Source organism: Coffea arabica, chromosome 1c (genome assembly GCF_036785885.1).
Source record: "Coffea arabica cultivar ET-39 chromosome 1c, Coffea Arabica ET-39 HiFi, whole genome shotgun sequence".
Lineage (NCBI taxonomy): Eukaryota > Viridiplantae > Streptophyta > Magnoliopsida > Gentianales > Rubiaceae > Coffea > Coffea arabica.
Window position 1 is genome coordinate 50413738 of NC_092310.1, and position 22141 is coordinate 50435878.

General features: G+C 36.7%; 1 protein-coding gene and 1 non-coding gene across 3 annotated transcripts; both read left to right on the forward strand.

Annotated features, from left to right (window-relative positions):
• The first annotated feature begins 2796 nt into the window (after nt 1–2796).
• Nucleotides 2797–7907, forward strand: LOC113726581 (serine carboxypeptidase-like 2). 2 transcript variants are annotated; one of them, XM_072075774.1, is made up of 14 exons: nt 2797–3065; nt 3174–3319; nt 3784–3860; nt 4130–4252; nt 5095–5197; nt 5674–5711; nt 5833–5934; nt 6056–6142; nt 6589–6750; nt 6853–6924; nt 7009–7127; nt 7213–7326; nt 7440–7551; nt 7651–7907. In XM_072075774.1, the coding sequence occupies exons 1-14, from the start codon at nt 2908–2910 to the stop codon at nt 7660–7662; spliced, it is 1425 nt and encodes a 474-aa protein (XP_071931875.1). In that variant the 5' UTR covers nt 2797–2907; the 3' UTR covers nt 7663–7907. The 2 variants fall into 2 exon arrangements, with proteins under 2 accessions (XP_071931875.1, XP_071931872.1); XM_072075771.1 differs by having other exon boundaries at nt 2798–3065; nt 7440–7485; nt 7607–7907.
• A 10347-nt stretch (nt 7908–18254) lies between these two features.
• LOC140006760 (small nucleolar RNA R71) lies at nt 18255–18361 on the forward strand. Its single transcript, XR_011814587.1, has one exon. It is a non-coding gene; the product is annotated as a small nucleolar RNA R71 (small nucleolar RNA).
• Nucleotides 18362–22141: the final 3780 nt, after the last annotated feature.

A 22141-nucleotide genomic window follows, 5' to 3' on the forward strand; every position in this document is an offset into this window, starting at 1 on the left:
AGGAAAATGTCCAGAAATGAAGTTTAAGTGATAAATCAAAAGACAGATTTGACGTCGCTTAGCGGAATAGACACAACCGGAGATACACTTATCGGATTGGGGTGTAAGTTATACCGTTTTGAAATTAAGATAAAGACCTACAACTTTGATGAAGACCACTCAGTCCAGTTCGTAGTGTATCTAGGTGAAACTTTTAAATTACAGAGCCAGAATCTCACGTTTGGGCTAGTTAACCGTACTATGCGTAAATGACAATAACTCAGGCTACCGAAGTCCAATTGAGGTGTTTTTAGGGGTATTAGAAAGCTAAGAAATATCACTACAACTTCTGTGTTTTGACCAAATGCTAGTTCGGTACGGATCAGGGTGAAAAGACACAATCAGATTGGTGAAATGTCAAAACTGTCCATAATGTTCTACCTATGGCAATCAGGGGTATTTTTATCTTTTCACATGCTACAGTGCTCGGATTGAGCTGAAATTTTGTAAAAAACTATAAAACATCATTCTATACAACTTTTATGTTTCGTGCTAAACCTAATTCGGCCTCTAACCTAGTCAAACAAAACTGGTCAGAACAGGGGAGGTGAAAAACTGAAATCTGGAATTTGAGGTTTCAAAGGGAAATCTCTTCATTTCTTGCTTCAATCACTATCACAACCTCTTATACAAACTTACATATACCATATACCATTCAAACAATAGGAATTTCAAGTGAACCATTCAAACCCTAACTCAAAATTCATCACTACAATCATCCAAAATCACATGAATTAAGTATCACAAGCAAGATTACAAGTTACTACTCAACTTAGACAAGACTATGGAAAATAAATGTGATGGTTAGCCCATATACCTCTCAAAGATGCTTATAAGAGTTATCTACCACCTCTTCTTGTAATCCTTTTGCACACCAAGCTTTCCAAGTGCTCAAAGAAGGATTTAATCGGTTTAGAATTTTGCTTTCTCACTCAAATGGATCAAACTCAAGATGACATGGAGTTCTTTCTCTTGCTCTCTCTCTCCCTCAAGCTCACGATTTTCAGCTGGAAAAATGGAGAAGATTGGAGGCTAAGAAAGGTTATAAGACTTAGTCTTGGTTTGGGTCAAAGGTGCTTGGATAGCCTCCACTTGTCACAACCAAAATCCATCTCAATTTTTTTTTTCTTTTCTCTTGTTTTCTTGGTCAAATATTGTGGCTGATGTATGAGATATTTTGAGGGTTAATTAGCTGAAATAAAATGAGAAGATTAAGGTAATAAAGTATGGGTCAAGTGGTGTGTTTACCCGGTAACAAACGGTACCCGTCGGTTCAAGCTGATTTTCCTTAAATCGCGTATACTAGGGTTTTAACTTATAATTCACTAATTTATTATTATCACTTCTAATCACACACTTAATATCATTTAAAACTCATTCTTAATCACCAAATTTAGTGCACACATCTCACCGAGTGAGCACACGGTCAAAATACGCAAAAAACCTTAATTTACCCGAACGAAGAACCTAAAGGGAAAATCCTTGATTCTATGGTGGATTGTAATTACTGAGGGTGTAAATGAGTAGTAAAGCTATTAGAAAGGAATAAATGCTAAATAAAAGGAATTTTAAGAAAAATATGAGGGATTTTACAATTCCATTGGTTACAATTATGGTTTCGATTAAAATATAAGAGATTTAGGAAAACCGGGTAGTCACAAGTAAACTAGGGTTTTTTTTCCTTTTGATTAGAATTTAGGGTTTCTAATCTTTAAAACAAAACAATGTCTTAAAACAAAAAATAAAATATAGAAACTGTAATATCCTAAAAGTCGGGGTGAAGACAGAAAACGTTTCTTTGAAAACTTCCATTTAGGAGATACTTAGGATGCGAGTTTATGGGATCCCTTATACCTTCATTAATTGCATTAGTACTCTTTCGTGTTGGACTCAATAGCTCAGAAATCTATATTATCTCCTGCCACAAGATGATTAGTTGAAGTTTGCTAAATACAAAGTGTATAGGATCAACAATTTGTTGCTCTATGAGCATAAGATTAATTATTAAGGCCCTAAAACTTACTTGTATTTTGGTGTTATTCCAAGAAAAGAGGTCAGCATTGAACCACGTATTGATCTTTAAGGTCTATACCTTTGATGATCTTCTCTTTTCTAGTCTACATAAGCTAGATTGATTACATACTATTTGGAGAAAAATTTACCATCCCGAGGTTAAAACTGAGACATTTCCCTTTATGGCTTCAGGGATACATACTTGGACATCCAGCGACTAAAGTTCAAGAAATTCTTAACTATCTAGTCCCGTTTGCTTATAGGATGGGCCTGATTTCTGATGAGCGCTATGTGGAATTCTGATGTACTATGGGAGGGACGTGGGGGGAAGGAGAGGAGAGGGAGGAGGGGCGGAAGAGGAGGTTGCAGGCTGGTGATGTCGACAAGCTGGTGGCAGGTTGAGGTGGGGGAGAAGGCAGAAAATGATGGAAAAAGGTGAAAATTTTGTTTGTTTTTAGGTATTAAGGGACGTGTACATTAAATATTTTGAGATGTTTATAGAGGATTACTCTAAACAAAATAGTAAAAAAAAATTGTCTCTTAAAAATTAGACTAAAAACCCATGTGAAAATAAGCTAATAATCCATACTTAATTAATAATTTTTTATTTAATTAATTGAACTCCGTTGCTCCAGTCGAGCCCACCATTTTTCAACATTACACGCATCATTATTCTAATGATTACAGTCATTACACGCATCATTAGAATAATGATGCGTGTAATGACTCATTGCACGGGCCGTGACACTCCACCGGAGATGCTCGTATATAGAGTTCGCCGAAGAACTCTATCCAAGTGCCTGGAGTCTAAAGTTGCTCTGCCTGGTGCCCAAAACGAGAGATAGGCCAAGCTCTATGGAGAAGTTGCAGGTGCTCCTAAGGCATCCTATCTTCTGCAACCTGTTCTTGCTGCTAGTTTATGTTCAAGCATGTTCAAACCTTGCTATGGCTGGTTCCATAGTTAAGTTTCTTCCAGGATTTGAAGGACCCCTCCCCTTTGAACTCGAAACCGGGTGAGCCACTAAGTATAACATATATATATATATATATATAATAACACTAGAAATTAACATTGATCCAAACTTAGAAGAAATAGTTGATCCATTTTTTGATATTATCAGGTATATTGGAGTTGGTGAATCAGAGGATGGGCAGCTCTTCTACGCTTTTATCAAGTCAGAGTCAAATCCTCAATCGGATCCTCTTATCATTTGGTTAGATGGAGGCCCTGGCTGCAGTTCATTTATTCCACTTTTCTTTGGGATAGGTGAATCCTAATGCCTTACACTTTGCAGTAGGTGTCACAAAAAAAAAAAAAGAACAATTGCTGCACTATTTTGATCTTGATTTTGTATAATCTTGAAACTCTGCAAACAGCCTTTCTGGTTGAAACTCTGCAAAAAAGACAAAAGGCGTTGTCTGGTTGACGAAGCTTTATGTAAGGTCTTTTGTTTTGTTTTGTTTTTTTGGGTAAAAGTATTAATTTTATTGAATAGCATCCATTTGTCGCCAGTAGCAACTGCTACAAACATCTGTACAATAACTAACTACACGTTCACATCAAATTAAAAAGCCCAAAATATACAATAAAGCTTTTGAAAAATGTTCCTAAAAACAGCTAATTCAAATGGAGCCATAATCTTTATTTGTCTTTAAAGTTCAAGTGATGATGACTGATAGACTGGAGTGCCAGCATTTGATCAAGTCACTGGCCGTGATTTTCTGTTGCAGGACCAGTAATTTTGGAGCCATTGTCGTTCGACGGCACTCTGCCCAAATTGGTATTAAATCCCTCTACTTGGACCAAGGTAAACTCAAGAATTGAGTTTCTCTTTTCTTTTCTTTTATTTTCTTGCGAGAGAAAAAGAGATTTAAGTTGATGAGTATATCTTAGACTCATAGAACTGTTACATGAAAAGGTTATTGAGATACATATATAAATAAGGTTCCAAATTTTTTCTTTTTTCTTTTTTTTTGAAATAATGTTCAAATAATCTTTATCCAAACAAACCTAATTTTCAAGATTAAGAATTCGAGTAGACTGCAAGATTGAGAATCATTTCTTGTTACTTGTTAGGTTGTAAGCATCATCTTTCTGGATTCGCCAGTTGGAACGGGTTTTTCTTATGCTAAGACTGCAAAAGCTTCTCAATCTTCAGATTTTCAAGCCTCTGATCAAGCTTATGAATTTATCAGGAAGGTACAGGCCCATCACTCAGCTAATTAATGAATCGTAAGGCTTCATGGAACGTTGGACAATTACTAATTAGGAAAATGCCATATTTGTCTCTAGACCCTTTATTATGCAAAAAGACAAGTGTACTATCATTTAATTATTTTCCTTCAGAATAGTGGAATCCTGCATGGCTCTGCCCAAAATTGCCTCCATTGGATTCAAGTTCTCTATGAACACAGTTTTGATTGTATAGAACAGTTGACAGTGGAAGATGAATAAAAGTTACATCAATAATAATTGGATATAGTAGTTTCGACAGTTAGCGTCATGGAAGCCATAGTAGAGGAGGAGGTCTGTTGCATGGGGAAAGACCCCAAAGTCTCATGAAAGGTGGCAATCTCTAGAATGGAATATCCCACTCACAGTGTTTAGTTAGTGAAATGTTCTGATACGGGCTCCTATGATAATTTGTTTAACATGTACACTGAGATATTCCATCTCTTGTACAAACTTGTCCCATATCAATGAACTTACAGTTTTACCTTGAAAAAATAGTGGAAGATGACTAATTTTGAATTTGATGCTTACAATTCAATTTTGGGTACAAATTTCAATAAGCGAGGCAATTTATTGTCTTTTTGCATGTTGTTGTATTTTAATGTCTACAATTGGTTTGCGAGCGCCTATAGTACACAGTGCAATTGCGACTGCCAATTATAGAGGCTTGGGTGGGCGATATTTATTACGTTTTTACTCGTTTGAACCTCGAGTTAAAAGCTTAATTTCCTTTGAAATGGGAAAGAAATTATAGTTAAAAAGATGTTTACCTTTTACAAGATTGGTTTTGATAGTTGATTATATTGCAGTGGCTACATGATCACCCAGAGTACAAGTCGAATCCATTCTATGTTAGTGGAATCTCGTATGGGGGCATTCCTGTTCCAATATTAACTCAACTTATATCAAATGGTAAGATTTTTTCAATGTGGCTCTTTACCCTAGCGAAGTTTTTCGATTGTGTTAGAATCTGATTATTGAAATGGTTATAAAGAGATACATAGGCATTGTAAGAGATCTGAATATGCTATAAATGCTTTCTGTAAGCTTGTAGTATATGCGAAGTCTCTTTAGGTAGGAATATAGTTGCCACCTTAAGCTAAATGGGTTTTATTAACATAATGCAGAGCTTTAAGGGGGGGAAAAGGGTTAAAAGTTCCCTCAGAAATTTGCAGGCTTTTTATTCTTTTCTGTCCATATGTTAAGTTATAAGACGCTCCAGAACAAAGCAAGAAAACGTTTCTTTGACCAGTTCAGATTTCTACATTATCTCCTGCTACAAGATGATCAGTTGAAGTTTGCTACATACAGAGAGTATAGGATCAATACTTTGTTGCTCTATGACTATTAAGGCCCTAAAACTTACATGTATTTTGGTGTTATTCCAGGAAATAAGGACGGCATTGAACCACGTATTGATCTTAAGGTCTATACCTTTGATGATCTTCTCTTTTCTAGTCTACCTAATCTTGATTGACTACATACTATTTGGAGAAAAATTTACCTTCCTGAGTTTAAAACTGAGACGGCTCCATTTATGGCTTCAGGGATACATACTTGGAAATCCAATAACGAAGGTTTCGGGAATTTTGAACTATAGGGTTGCGTTTGCTTATGGGATGGGGCTGATTTCTGAGGAACTCTATGAGGTAACTTATTTCTTTTGTTTGTTACCTATTGATATCTCAGAACACTGTCATTTGTCACATGCATTCTTACAATGTAAAATTATCCGTGATTTTCTAATTGAGCTGTATATTTACAATGCAGTCCTTGAAGGTTAGCTGTAAAGGGGAATATGAAATCATAGATCCCAGTAATGCGGCGTGTTCGAAAAATATGCAGGCATACAATGAGGCAAGCAACCATATCTATGCAATTTTTATGTGACTCTATTTTCAAAAATTAGGCAAGGCCTAATGGATTTACTTAAAGCGTCCCCTAAACTCAAGAAAGAGGGACAGAGTTAAGGATTGTCAGTGTAACCGTTTCTGAATAGTGTAATATCATTTGAAGAAGCAGTAATTCATTGCAACTTACTCATACAATTTCGTAACAGAGTTGCAGTTAATGTCAGGGGCTTACACAAGCACTGATCGAACATCATATTTCTGTTGCGAAATCGTAGAAGTTAACAATGAATTACTCTGATTTATTCAAACAATAACACACTTTCCAGAAACGGTTGTACTGACAATTGGTTCCTACCGCTTCCCTTTAATTTGCGGGCTACAAAAGGTGGGAAGAATCAGAATAAAGGAACGGGCAACAAGAATGATGGTGTAAATAATTTTCTTCTGCAGTTGGTTCGTAATATTGACGATCAACAGATCTTGATTCCCGTATGTCCTCCTCTTTCACGAGAGCCAAATAAATTATTTACTGGTGGGAGATCCATTATACAAATGTTGTATAAGAAGTTTGAAGAGCTAGACATTCGGGAATCTACTCCAGTCAAATGTCGAGTAAGATACTACTAGTATCGTTCTATGTAAACTCGTGGATAAGAGCATCAGTTCTTGGTAGCACAACTGATCGCCGTTTCTTCTGTTTGCTGGCAATCGTAGATGGAATGGATTACGCTTGTTGATCACTGGGCTAACAACAAGAGCGTCCAAGAGGCCCTCCATGTGCGAAGGGTATGTCTAAATCGAGAGCTATGGTATGTAGCATTTGAAGAATGCCGAAGCAAGCCTGAACTGATTTCTGTAATCACATTGCAGGAAACTATCGGACAGTGGGTAAGCTGCAGCGGTACCTTGCCATACACAGAAAATGCAGGGAGTGTTGTACCATATCATGCAAACCTTAGCACTAAAGGTTATAGATCCCTTATATACAGGTTTGGTACCTTACTCTGAATCTTGATGCATGTAGGTTAACAGCAGTGATTTTAAGTACTGAAAGTGGAGTACTTTGTGATTCAGTGGTGACCATGATCTGATGGTACCGCACATTGAAACTCAAGCGTGGATAAGATCTCTACATTACCCAATTATTGACGATTGGAGACAGTGGATTCATGAAGGCCAAGTTGCCGGGTTTGGTTCAAAATTGAACAATGTTTCTTTTCTTGATTACACCACCATTAGCACGAGATAAAAAGATGACTTTACCCATCTCATCTAAATTTGTTCTGTTTTCCTGCCTCCAGTTACACAAGGACTTACGCAAATAAGATGACATTTGCAACAGTGAAGGCAAGAAATTCCTGTTTCTATTGCTTCAGTGCAAGATTTGTTCACATGGTAACGACTAACAACAAGGTTAGAACATTCTTGGGACTAACTAGCACCCCTTTTTTCTTTTTTTTGGGTGCAGGGAGGAGCCCATGTTGCTTATGAGTTCAAGCCTGCCGAATGCAGAACTATGCTTGAGAGATGGATATCGCATCAGCCTCTCTAATCAGTTGGCATATGGATTATGAACATCTTTGATCACTTCTGAGCATCAAATGTTCCACTCTTAAATATATATATATATATATATATATATATATATATATATATTATTTGTAATTTTGGGTCATGAGACGCTTCTACTCCAAGTCTCCAATGGATTGCCTTCTTATGGAGATATGATTAGTGGAGAAGTGAATAAACTGTAGTAGTTAAAATGGGAACTACGTTGAATTCACAGGAAGGTACAGGTTTGGCAAGGAATTCAAATATTCAAAAAAAAAAATTGTTACCCCATTAAACATGAATGGAGGGAATGTGCTAAAGCTTTTAAAAGATGATGAGTAGGAAAGGGAATTTCTTATTCATAATTGAAAAGCAGTTTTCTTGAAAACACTTTTAAAACCTAAAGAATATCAAAAGTAGAAATCCTTCGTGTCTAGGACTGATCTAATCACTTTTTAAGCAAAACTAACTCAAAAGTATCTTAAAAGCTTTTTTTTTAAGATAGCCCTAAATTACATATTTGTGATCACGGATGATCTGGTCATCAAAGGTTTACACTTGAGTAGATTCGATCTTTAGATATTCAATAGATCAAATTGTGGTGAGACTTAATCTGGACTACTGAATTTTTGACAGCCGGATCTTCCAAGTTTTGGCTGAACGTGTTTAAGCGTATCAAGATCTCTCTATTTATGATGAGCCCAACAACATCGTTCAAATCTTGCTGGTGCTAAGGGGAATGGGGCACATATGGGTGCATGGGCTCAAGTTTTTGCCTACTCATATGGGAAGGAGGAATGCAAGGCTCATATGGGAAGATGAGAAACGCCCAATCGACAAAAACCTCGAGGAGAGAGAAGGTGACGGAGAACACTCTCATCAAGTATTGGGTGGACTCTTTCTGTGTATGAAAGAAAGAAGGGATGGCGACTGTAAAATGGTTAGACCTCAAGGTCCTCAACTCTTGATCTGTACTTTGATCAAACTTCAAAGGAGGTAGTGCAAATAACCCTTCAATATTTTAAATAAGTCATTTTCTTTTCTTTTCTTTTTTTTTTTTTTGGTTATTTGAAGGAAAACATTTACAACAGAAAGAAAAAAAAACAAAAAACGGTTATGTAAGTGAACTTTACATGCATTACAGTTTGTGAAATTCGTCAATTCTCTGCAGAATTCTGTTCAGTGGACTGAACATAAGCGCAATATTCCACAACATCATCTTTGTAAGAACCATATTCGTTTTACCGTTGACTTAGCCTCCAAAGAGTGGCTTCAGTAACACCTAATCAAATAAACTTCTACTTCTCGTGAAAATCAATGTTCAAAAGCATCCACACAAGGGAAAAATATATCTTGACAGATAAAAGGTATTCTAACAGTTCAAAGAAACCTCAAGTCTCCAATCTGCATAGTCCAATTAAGGAACCAATTATTAATGGATCATTGCAAGAAGTCTGATTTTGACCTGAAATGATGATGGACGACCAAAACTATCAAGTACAAAAGCTGATTCATTCACTCTGCCTCTGACCCAAAACTGGAACATCTTCGTAACGCTTCTGTAATGCAACATTTATGAATTTCAGTTAGACATCCATGAAGACCACGAGGAAGGTAAAGCAGACATATCTATTATTATTACATAAAGCAGGAAAGTAAAAGACTAGAAGCATCCATTTCTAGAAGCAGAGAAGAATAATGACTATAAAAGACACGATTTGCAGAACACAAGCCAAATAACACGCAGGTTTAATTTCAAATGCTCACTCAATTATGACACTTACCAACCCCACTCGAATAGGGTACCAAATACAGTTCTAGACACAATTTTCAAAGCTTACTTTAATCCGGCAAGTACCTATGATCACTCAATAGAAACTTCGATGGCAGATTTTGAAAATAATAATTAGCATGATATCATAAGCATTTAGGCCTATTGTGGATCAGATAACATCAAAATAAAGAGCTAAGACAAAGTTAAAACAAATCCTCAGACCGTGGAGTTCTTAAAAGTTTTGGGCTGAGAGAATAAACGGTGATTTTTCTTTAGGACCCAAGTGGAAGGAGATTTTGGACATTTCAAGATCAGAAATGCATGCCACTTGGTGTGCGGAATACTTCAAAATTAGGGAGAAGAAAGCAGCGAGGGGAGCTAAGGTTGGTGGAGGAAGAACAAACCTTACTCCCTTTCAATGAAGGACGCAACTTACAGAAAAAAAAAAGGAAAAAGGAAGCATGAGAAGAAAGGAACAAGGTAGGGGAGAGAAGGGAAGCATGCAGATCTTGATGAGGGGGAAAATGTTAGGAGATCTATGGCACGATGTTCAGAAATGATTGGTCAGTCCAGATAGTGCAACTGCCTAGTATACATTGCTTTTATTGCACACAAAAGCTTCTCTAAATGACTCAATGAAACTAATTACTTGATACTCCTTGGTCCAGAAAACATTTCAGCTATAGCATCACACATAAGAATCTTAATGCTGTTTTGCATGATCTAATAAATAACTTATCCGAACAATTCTTACTAAGAAGCAACCATAGAAAATTAGAGTTCAATCTAATTCAGCTGATTCACTGCATGTTCTTTAGTAATCAACATTTTGACTTGGTCTTTTAAGTGTTCATGAATGTTCAATTAGTCAAATAGCTAACTAAAATCAGAAAATAAATCTTTGAAAAGATGGATCTAAATTCAAAGGTTCCTATATATCAATCAAGCTATGGTACAAGTCTAAGGTCAAGGAACACATGGTAAATCATCATTTGGTGTCACACTGGATAACGTCGTAGTCATGAGAAGAGTGACAAGCATCTTAAATCATCAAAAGGGTGAATTTAAGCAGATAACTACTAAACAATAAGCCAAAACTGTAGACAATACGAGGTGCAAGAAAGACTAAATAATAGAATTCCTTTGTTTGTATATGATACATGTTTGAGCCTGTAAGAGCTATGCTGTGCAGTATCTCAAATGAATTTCAGCTGCATCGAGTTATAATCCTACACTATCCAACATCTATCACGAGAAGCGTACACAAAACACACTTCAAGCATCAGTTCAGAATTACCACAATGACTATTTTCTTCTCCCTCTATTTCCTAAAACAACAGGAAGATGAGCCTAGGCATTTCAGCTAGTACTATCAACTTGTATCAGTTGGCTGGGTTTATTGTCCAGCGTCTTGTTTATATAGCATGCTACAATCTTGCACAAAGAAATTGCAGAAACCTCTAAAATGATCAAAAATGAAGTGACTATTCACATCATATTTAACTCGTCCTTCTCAATTTCCAACAGCCCCTAAAAGCTTTCCTTTTCCCCAGGAGAAAATACAAGTTTAATCTCCACTGTATTTCCACCTCATATTCAACTCTCACTTTCCTTTTCTGAAAGAGAAAATACAATGAATAATTAAAGGAAAACATCCCTTCCCCAATTGACAATGTATCGATTAGCATTATTTGAAGTAAATAAAGCAAAGGAACATGAGACAGTTAACTAGAAGGGGAAAAAAATACAACTGATCAAAATACTTCCAAGCAACAATCTTTCCTAATTTCTTATAACTAGAGGTGTGAAAATGGATGACTTGGGAGGGTATGGGTTGGTTAAAATAGGTAATGGGTATAAGTGAATCAATTCATTTATACCCATTTAATTAGATGGGTATAAATGGGTAAGTCAAAAAATGAATTGGGTAACTCAATTATCCATTTATAACTTATTTATTTTAACTTTTCATAAACTCATTTAAATTTATTTTTGTAAACTATGTTATCAATTTGTACCACCATTTGCACCCATCATTAGTTTTAAATATTTATTTATAATATTCAATTAACCTAGTTACCATTTTTTTTTCATCCGTACTCTATGTCGCAAAATTATATACTATTTAATAATTGAACAATAAGAATATAAAAATTTGACATAAGTACTATAAAAATTAACATAAAAACTTGATTAAAAAATTTTGAATTCCTAATATTTTTTTGTGTAAATTTAAAATTTCATTTTGAAAAGGTAGAAAAAGATGCTAAAACTTGTCATAAATTGAGAATGCTAAAAAAATGAGTAAGTTAACAAATTAAGAGAAAATAAAATGATAAGATAAAACCCATAAATAATAATAATAATGAAACAAAAGTAATTAACATCATAACAAAATAAAAAATTTGAAAAAAAAATGGGTGGGGGGAAGAGAAGAGGTTTGGAGGGAGACAATTCTAAATGGATTAATTGGATTTGATGTGTTATCCATTAATACCCATTTATTAAATGGGTATTATTGGGTAACTCATTTGTACCTATGTACAAAAACTTAAAATACCAATATCTTTCTATTCATGGACGAATATGGGTAAATTTAATTAAATGAGTTTGTTTGCCACCTATACTTATAACAATCAAAATCCACTTTTATGGCTAAGTATCATACATCACTTGACTATAGGACATCTTCGTTTAATGTCTATCTCTGCCAACAGGTTGTCGATGTCTGTGCAATAATAAATTAAACCTAATTGTCAATTAAAATAATCAAAACCCGATTCCAAGTACTGGAGCAGGGACTCTAGGTGTGCAATGAGTTATTTGATTCACCCTGTTCTCGAAGAGTTTGCTTGATCCAATATACCCGAATGGAATGACTTTTTTTTGCACAAATAATTATGAATTTGTAGATAGGGCAAGTAGGGTCGTATCCTCAAGGATTGGGAATATTTGTCTCTTTAGAAATTCAAAGTAATACAGGAGGTGTTTTTGAATAAATGATGACAATCAAAGAAATTCAAATAAAAATAAAAATAAATAGCTAGCTAGAAATTAAATGACAATTCTCTAAAATTAGAGTAACAATAATTAAAGGTCTAGCCAAGAAATAACTTCAGCAATAGTTCACCTAATTGATCATCGATGTTCAAGCAATTCCAATTATTTATTAATAGATAGGTTATAACTGCCAAACAAGTGATAACAGTCAATCCCTCGTTACTGTGTTGGTGATTAAGGTACGCCCGTTAATCACTGCTCTAATTGAGAAACAATCCTAGACACACCCATAAGATTTAATTCTCCAATTGTCTTGCGTATTAAATGAGCCCTATTCTAATCAAATAACGCACTACCAGGGTTATTTCAGATTATCCCGCGTATCCCCCTGACACAAACCTAATCGTGCCAGTTGTCACTATTTCAAAACAATTAAATAATTACGGATTTAAATACCCCAATTGACAATAGATTACCCAATTAACTAATTATCCGGATCCAAGAAAATCAATTAATTGAACAATCGTAAGCACTGTAATCAAAGAATATGCAGATACCAATAAATAAGAGAAAAAATAAAATAAAATTAATTTCACAATTTTTAGGCGAACCAAAGCCTCTGTTGTTTCTCGACTAGAAAAGGGGATTTAATTCATCCTGAATGCGAAAAGACCCACACAAAGCTGAAGGGACAATTGCAGACATTGTCTCCAGTTTCGATGATTCAATTCGTTCGAATTGGGAAAGAAAAGCTAAGACTACCATTGTTTTCCTTGGTCTAGACATCGCAGGAAGAAAATCACAAGAAGACAAAAAAGGAAAAGTCCAAAAGCTAAAACTAAAAGTAGTGCTTCCTCTGTTCCTAATTCTAATTGCTACTCTAATGCCCTACGGCTGCTATGCGGCGCCCTCCATCAAGAGACCGAAGTCTCCAGCCCTTCGTTCCTTTTTTCCTTTTCCAATGCTGTCTTCTGCAAATTACCAAAAAGGGTCCCCATCTTCTTGTTCCAAAAATGCCCCTGGATGCCTGCTATTCGAGCTCTTTCCTGATGATTGTTAAATTGGCACTTATTATGGTGTTTTCGATCAACTCCCTAAAATAAATGTGAATTGTCAAAAGTGAGTAGAATCTAATAATTAATCTACGTCAGGTCAGGTAATAGGGGAAATTAATAATAAAATAAATGACAAAATTGCAACCTATCAATTCTCCCCACACATAAACCATGCTTGTTCTTAAGCATAAGAACAGTCAACAAACAGTAATATTTGATAATAGTTATTGCTCTATCTACCATATTGCCAAGATACCAAGAAAAATCATATATCAAGCATCAGTGATCAAAATCCGAGAAACATCACCCGGATTAGCTTCTAAACCACAAATTCCTTCAATTCCAGGTTAACTAATCTAAGAAAAGGGAATGACGCATAACATTTAACAGCAAATGGTCCAACTATTAACCAAAATCTCAACATTAAATCCATAAATCGACAAACTGACTTTTATTATACACTAACACAACCTTCACTTTTTTATCACACTTTTCTATTTTTTTCTCTTTTTTTTTTAAAATAGGAACAAAAGACTTAGTCACTAGCCATCGAAACCTTTTGACGTGAGTTCCGACATTTGTCAGATGAAAAAGCCCGATTACTCAACTCCTATCGCCACGTGATCACGCACTCATAGCAATTACTACCTTTGACGCGAGAATCGACACTTTTGGTGAAGATCCCCGGTTATTCAGTAGTAACAACTAACGGAGTACAGCCAACTCTTATTCACAGCCAAATAACACAAAAACTCAAAATAACACAAAAATCAAAAGAAAATTTGCATCAGCTAGTCTCATTTTCAAATATGGAGAACTAAAATTAATAACCGGACCAATTCACATGAAAATGCCAACAATCATTCCCTATGCCTAGGAAAGTTAATCCAGAATTATAAAAGTCACACAGGCTTCAATATTCACCCAAGAGATATTTTTAGACTCAACCATGTCCACTTGATACATTTTCATTACTAAAATTGGCAAAAGTAGAAATAGAGGCAACAATCCAATCTCAAACCTTGGCATGCACATACGAACTAATCACTAAAAACAAAAAAAGAAAATGAATGAAAGGTGGACAACTAACAAACTAAAAATAAATGAAAAACATCTAAAAACTCAAAACTAAAGACACTAGCACCATAACTGCTCCCCCTACACCTAAATCCGACATTGTCCTTAATGGAGGTAATAAAGTAATTAAAGCGAAGAGGGCAATGAAACTTCCCTCTCGAGTGGCGAAGGGGTAGGCGGGAATGGTGGAGGGAAACCGATGTGGTGGAAGTACGCACCCAAGTTCTGAGACATCATAATTCAATTCAACCAGCAAATGCAAAGCTCTGTCCACCCAAAATCTCAACAAAGTCTCCAATTGGACAGTGAATACCTCAACTCAAAATCGACAATTCCAACAATAGCAGATCAAAATTCGGACAAGAACAAAACAGGGCAACTACCGCAACCAGTGCCACTGGTGAAAGCACAAGTAGGAAACAATTCAAACAGTCAATCCAAATCACTTGATAAATCCAAACACACCGATCAGTACCGAAAATTAGAAGAAATCAAAATGAGAATCAATTGGCAATCGATGCCCAAATCACCCCCCAAATACTCCCAAACAAATGAACTGCCAAAGGCAATGGCAACGACCAACCCAAAAATGCTATAGAAACCTCAAACAAAGCACAAGTGAAAAACAAGCTAGTCACCTTCTGCTATTATGCACCAAGGAACCCAAGAAAATGGGAACAAAATCCAGCAATTTGAGACCCAGAAAAAGATTAACGAGGGAGAAATTTCAATACCTCCACCTGTCAAAGATGGATAGGTGGTGAGACGAGCAAGGCTACTGGTGGAGGCGTGCGAGAGGTGGAGTGTGTGCAGTGCTGGTGCGATGGCGGCGCGGCTTGCGGTCCTCAGCAGCAGTGGTGGCGCGACAATTGGAGGCGGCTGGCACGGTCTCGATGAAGGAAGGGACATCAAGGAGAGAGAGCGACGAGAGGAGACGCGCGTCGCCTGGGCTTCAGGCACCGATAGCGGCAGCGCTGCGTGAGAAGAAGACGGCGGCGAGCAAGGGAAAAAGAGAGCTGCGAGGAAAGAGAGAGAGAGTGGAGGTGTGGGAGAGAGATTGGAGCTGCGGACACCAGGAGAGAGAGGAGAGTAGGCGCACGGTGGTGATGAGAGTGCAAGGCGGCGAGGGACGACGGCGCGGCTACGGATCGAAAAAGCGGTGGTGTGCGGAGTTTCGGTCAAACAGGAGGAAGAAACAAGGGAGAAAAAAGAAAGAAAAGAGGAAGAAAGAAAGAAAGGTAAGAAAAGAAGAAAAGAAAAGAAAGAAAAAAAAACAAAATAGTTTTTGGTTTTTTTTTTTTTAGAATGTTGATTTTCAAAATTTGTAGTTACGGCTAAATAGGAAAAAAGATTTTTTTAAAATTTTTTTAATTATTATTATTTCTAGACAAAATATATTACTTCAAAATTTGAGATTAAAAGGAAATCAAAATTTTCTGAAGTTTTGAATGCCCATCTTTCCCGCGAACATAACGCGGGCACGTCATGAAAACACGAAGTGAAGAGTTTTCCAGGTGACTTGACGCGGGTACGTCATGAGGGTTAGATCCCTTCTGATGATGAACTCTCCAGATGACTTGACGCGGGCACGTCAAGGGGATCGAAACCGTTTTTACTAAGCACTAGGAAGTCGCAATGTGCCACACGCCCAGTTGACGCGGGCGCGCCATGTTAGATAGATACCTACGAATCATCAAAAACGAAAATTGAAACCAGAAATCAGTCAAACTCAAGAAAAGCATATTTAAACAAACAAAAAAAAATAACAAACAACTAAAAAAAATGGGGTTGCCTCACAATGAGCGCCTTTTTTTTAATGTGTTTGGCTAGATATTGAACACCACTCTTCAATCTAGGTGTAACTCAATTTTCCTTGTAATCGGTGACCCTTCTCTAGGATCCAAATAGCTTTTGAGTGCAGCATTCTTTCTTAATTTCTTATTCCTTTTCACCTCATACATTGCTTTCATCCCCTTATACTTGTTCTCAGTAAATTTGAATTTGCCCCTACAAGCAAACTCAGAAAATTCTTGCACAGAAGGATTAATAGCATGAATAGCAAATATAGAGTGAGAATTAGCAGGATGTTCCATTGTATAAAAAAAATTAAAGTGGACTGGTTCTCCATCAAATTTCATGGACAATGTACCCTTATTAACGTCAATTTTTATCTGTGCTGTGCTAAAAAAGGGTCTACCTAATAGTAAGGTGAGAGGTCAGGGGAATAATCATCATCAGTGTCAAATACATAAAAGTCAGTTGCAAATACCAATTCATTAACTTTAACTAGCACATCCTCGATCAACCCATTAGAATATGCATTTGTTCGGTCAGCTAATTAAATTATTATCTCGATTTCTTTTAATGGACCGAGGTTCAAAGAAGCATACATAGATTTAGGCATTACGTTGATCGATACTCCCAAGTCCAGCAGGATATTCCTAATCAAAATATTACCTATCCTACATGGGACAGTAAACTTACCTGAATCCCCGTATTTCGGTGGGAGCTTCGTCTGCAAAACTGCGGACACATTCTCCTCCACGATGACTCTTTCATCTCCCCTCAGCATCCTTCGATTGATGCACAGATCTCTCAAAAACTTTGCATACTTCAGCACTTGTTTGATGGCGTCTAATAGGGGAATATTGATCTCCACCTTATGGAGCACCTCCAAGATCTCCTTCTCCTTATCTTGCTTTCTCGATTTCTCTAACTTATTAGGAAAGGGAGGCGGGTTAGTTTTTACTGTAATGGCTGGGTCTGGGAGTACCTTTGGATCTGTGCCATTGCTGTCCTCCTTCTCTAGTTCGTTTTCGATTTTTTTCTCATCATTGTCCTTTGAAATAGTGAGGTCAGGTCCCTGAATTTTCTTCCCGCTCCTTAAAGTCATCACACTTACGTTTTTCAGGTTCAATTCATGTTGAGACGGCAATTTTCCATAAACTTGGGATTCCAGCCGATTGATTGCCACTACCATCTGATTCATCTGATTTTGCATTATTTGTACCTGTCCCAATTGATTTCTTATGTTCTGCAGTTCGGAGTCTGTCTTTTGCTAATGTTGCGCGATGGTAGCTATTAGTTGTTTCATCATTTCCTCCAAAGATGGACTAGAACTCGGTGGCGGAGGTGGTCGAGGTTGGTACTGCTGCTGGTACCCTTGTTGTCTATTTGGCACAAAGTTAGTCTGTCTGTTCCCTCCATAGCTGAGGTTGGAATGGTCCCTCCAACCAGGGTTGTAAGTACTTGAATATGGGTCATAAGGCTTTCTTGGCGTGGGCACATGACCCGTCATGTTCACTTGCTCCGTACTTTCGTCTTGAATCATCGGGCACATATCTGTAGAGTGACCATTACCAGTGCAAAACCCACACACCTTGGCCTGTGATACATTTCCTACAGCCAGTTGTCTAACAAAAGAAGTCAACTCAGTCAACTGCTGCTGGATAGATGTTGTCTCTACCTCATTCACCTTGCGTATCGGGACATCCTCCATCGTACTAAATTGCTGGGAATTCTCCGCCATTCCTTCAATTAGCTCCCACACTGCTCGAAGGGTCTTGTTCACCAATGCCTCTCCACTCGCAGCATCAATGATACTCCTGTCTCTGAAGAGTAGCCTCTCGTAAAAATATTATATGACCAACTGCTCACTTATTTGGTGTTGGGGGCACTTGATGCACAACTTCTTGAATCGTTCCCAGTAGTTGTAGAACGACTCCCCTGGGTGCTGTTTGATACCACAAATCTGCTTTCTTAGACTTGCAGCTCGAGACGGGGAAAAATACTTGTCTAAGAACATTTCTTTAGCTGGTCCCACGTGGTGATACCACCTAGTGGTAGGTAGTATAGTCAGTCTTTTGCAGAGTCCTTCAAGGAAAAGGGGAATGCTCTCATTTTTTCTATGATTCCCGGCGACTTCATACTGTTGCACACGATATCAAACTCTTGTAGGTGCTTGTAAGGTTCCTCACCTGATAAACCATGGAAGAATGGCAAAAGATGAATTAGCCTAGATTTTAGTTCAAATGGAATGTTATCATTTAAACTTGGAAAAGCAATGTATAAAGGTTGCTGGGTTAAATCAGGGGCAGTCAACTCCCTTAGCGTTCGTACATTCGCCATGGTGACTTTCTCTTGGTCCGAGTCACTCGAAGTGTCGTTAAACGAGTCTGTTGGTTCAACTTCTGATTCAGGCCTTTGAGATGCAGCACTGGGGTGCTTCTCTCTGAGTTGTCTAGTCTCTTTTCTTGTTCTACGCGCAATCTTCTCTACCTCGAGGTCGAAAATTAATTCACCTGTACGAGAAAAACGAGACATACAATCAAAAAGCACCAGAAAATTAGAACAAAAATGGATTTAAAAAGAAACAAATAACTGACACCAATCCCCGGCAACGGTGCCAAAAATTGACAGGTTGTCGATGCCTGTGCAATAATAAATTAAACCAAATTGCCAGTTAAAGTAACCAAAACTCGATTCCAAATATTGGAGTAAGGACTCTAGGTGTGCAATGGGTTACTTGATTCACCCTACTCTCGAAGAGTTTGCTTGATCTGATATACCCGAATGGGATGACTTTTTTTCACAAATAATTATGAATTTGTAGATAGGGCAAGTACGGTCGTATCCTTAGGGATTGGGGATATTTGTCTCTTTAGAAATCCAAAGTAACACAGGGGGCATTTTTGAATAAACGATAACAATCAAAGAAATTCAAATAAAAATAAAAATAAATAGTTAGTTAGATATTAAATGACAATTCACTAAAATTAGAGTAACAATAAGTAAAGGTCTAGCCAAGAAATAACTTCAGTAATGGTTCACTTAATTGATCATCGATGCTCAAGCAATTCCAATTATTTATTAATATATAGGTTATAACTGCCAAACAAGTGATGACAGTCAACCCCTCCTTACTATGTCGGTGATTAAGGTACACCCGTTAATCACTGCTCTAATTGAGAAATAATCTTATGTACACCCATAAGATTTAATTCCCCAATTGCCTTACGTATTAAAGGAGTCCTATTCTAGCCAAATAACGCATAACCAGGGTTATTTCAGATTAGCCCGCATATCCCCCTAACACAAACCTAATCGTGCCAGTTGTCACTATTTCAAGACAATTAAATAATTACGGATTTAAATGCCCCAATTGACAATAGATTACCCAATTAACTAATTATCCGGATCCAAAAAATCAATTAATTGAACAATCGTTAGCACTGTAATCAAAGAATATGCAGATACCAATAAATAAGAGAAAAAGATAAAATTAAATTAATCTCACAATTTTTAGGCGAACCAAAACTTCTGTTGTTTCTCGACTAGAAAAGGGGATTTAATTTATCCCGGATGCGAAAGACCCACACAAAGTTGAAGGGACAATCGCAGACATTGTCTCCAGTTTCGATGATTCAATTCGTTCGAATTGGGAAAGAAAAGCCAAGACTACAAAGTATGACCCATTGTTTTCCTTGGTCTAGACATCCACAGGAAGAAAATCACAAGAAGACAAAAAAGGAAAAGTCCAAAAGCTAAAACTAAAAGTAGTGCTTCCTCTGCTCCTAATTCTAATTGCTACTCTAATGCCCTACGGCTGCGGTGCGGCGCCCCCCATCAAGAGACCGAAGACTCCAGCCCTTCGTTCTTTTTTTCCTTTTCCAATGCTGTCTTCCTCAAATTACCAAAAGGGTCCGCATCTTCTTGTTCCAAAAATGCCCCTGGATGCCTGCTACTCGAGTTCTTTCCTGATAATTGCTAAATTGGCACTTGTTATGGTGTTTTCGATCAACTCCCTGAAATAAATACGAATTGTCAAAAGTGAATATAATCTAATAATTAATCCACGTCAGGTCAGGTAATTGGAGAAATTAATAATAAAATAAATGATAAAATTGCAACCTATCACTGCCAAACGAATATATCTCTCGCAGCATGCTTCATCCCTTATTTATATACCCTGTACCTCTAGTATCAAAGCCATTCTGCAACCATGATTTTGTTTTTTTTTTCCAAAATTTATCAACCTTATAACTGATCCCAGGGAGATTCTAGAAACTGGCGTGGCCAACATGTTAGATCAAGAGAAGAAGGGCTAAGGCCATCAACAGTACTATCTTTAAATTTTGCTAAAAACAATTACAGAAAAAGGAATTGTCTCCATCCTGTAAAATACCAAAAATTTTATGTACCAAAAATTTAGGGATCCATCCCAATGGCTGCATCACAAAAAGAATGCTAAAGAAAAGCATTTCCTTCCAATAGCTCATGACCCCTCAGAAACCAAATATAACTAACAATAGATTCTTTATTGCCCTATAAAGGTTATCAAGCTATAAAGGAGTCAACATAAAAAAATAGAAACAAAAAAGAACTCAAGGTCATCGAAGATTTTAAAAAAAAATAACTGCCAGTAAAGCATATCTAGCAACTACCCGTTTAGATTACTGTTATAGTTTCCCTAAATCCTTTACCCCAAATCTTCTCTCTTCTGTCTGAACATGTTACTGTCAGTGCCTAGACCGTACAATGTCATATTGAGTCTATGTATCTGGGCGATTTTGAATTTTTCAAAACTAGGGTACTGGTAAATGGCCAAAGATCTAGAATTGGCTAAAGGGCGTCTATCTTGTATCCCATCTGTAAGTACCATATTAAATACAACTTAAATTATGAAATGGCTCATACTTAAAAGAAAATTTCTAAATGATCCAAACCAAAAAAAAAAAAGACAAGAAAATTATCTTAAAATAAAGAAGAAGAAAATCTGGGGCAAAAATGATTGCACAACCAGTTTCTAAATGGTATAAAGCTTTAGTGACAAATTATAATTCATCGTATTCAAGACACAAGTTATATAATTTCGTAACAATGACATGAAATAATAAAATTGTTCACAATTAAAAGTATGTGTTATGTTATTGTTATATAACATTATCTGAATCCTACTTCTCGAAAATTTATTTTGTTGGCAAAATTTAAACTGTTATGATCGATCCAAAAAGGAAAAAAAGAGAAATTAAAGTACATGGTTGAGATCTTCTCTCTCTCTCTCTCTCTCTCTCTCTCTCTTTCTCTCTCTCTGGGGATATTCCAACCACGTGCAATGTAGTTTGCTAATGACAATTTCCTCTGGCGGAGAAAAACAAAATTGATGCCATGAGAGCTTTAACAAAATGACAACCACTATAAGAAAAACCCTAACCGCTAATCTATTTGTCATGCATGCAAACGAAAATCTCCACTTATTTTTGTGTCCATGTTAAGTTGGTTGACTTGGCTGTCAATTCAGTAACAAAATCAGTGACGTTTCTATAAGGACTCCATTTAAAATGTAGTTCCATCCAGTTAAAATGTTGTTCTCGAATTTGGCAAGCTTCACAGTTAAGTTTCAAACTGAGATTAGCAATTATGCAGATATATAGCCTTCTAAAGAGATCCAAATTCACTATTAATGCTCTTTTATAAACTTGTGAATCCGAAAAGCCTGTTAGCTAGGGATATTTCATGCTTGCACCTGATAGCAGAGTTTTAAGAG

What these genes read in the sequence shown, in the direction of transcription:
- LOC113726581 (XM_072075771.1), top strand. Translation starts at nt 2,908, where the DNA reads ATGGAGAAGTTGCAGGTGCTCCTAAGGCATCCTATCTTCTGCAACCTG. An exon ending in AACCACGTATTGATCTTAAG is followed by an intron (nt 5,712 to 5,832) that starts GTCTATACCTTT and finishes TTATGGCTTCAG; the next exon opens with GGATACATACTTGGAAATCC. An exon ending in TGACATTTGCAACAGTGAAG is followed by an intron (nt 7,486 to 7,606) that starts GCAAGAAATTCC and finishes TTTTGGGTGCAG; the next exon opens with GGAGGAGCCCATGTTGCTTA.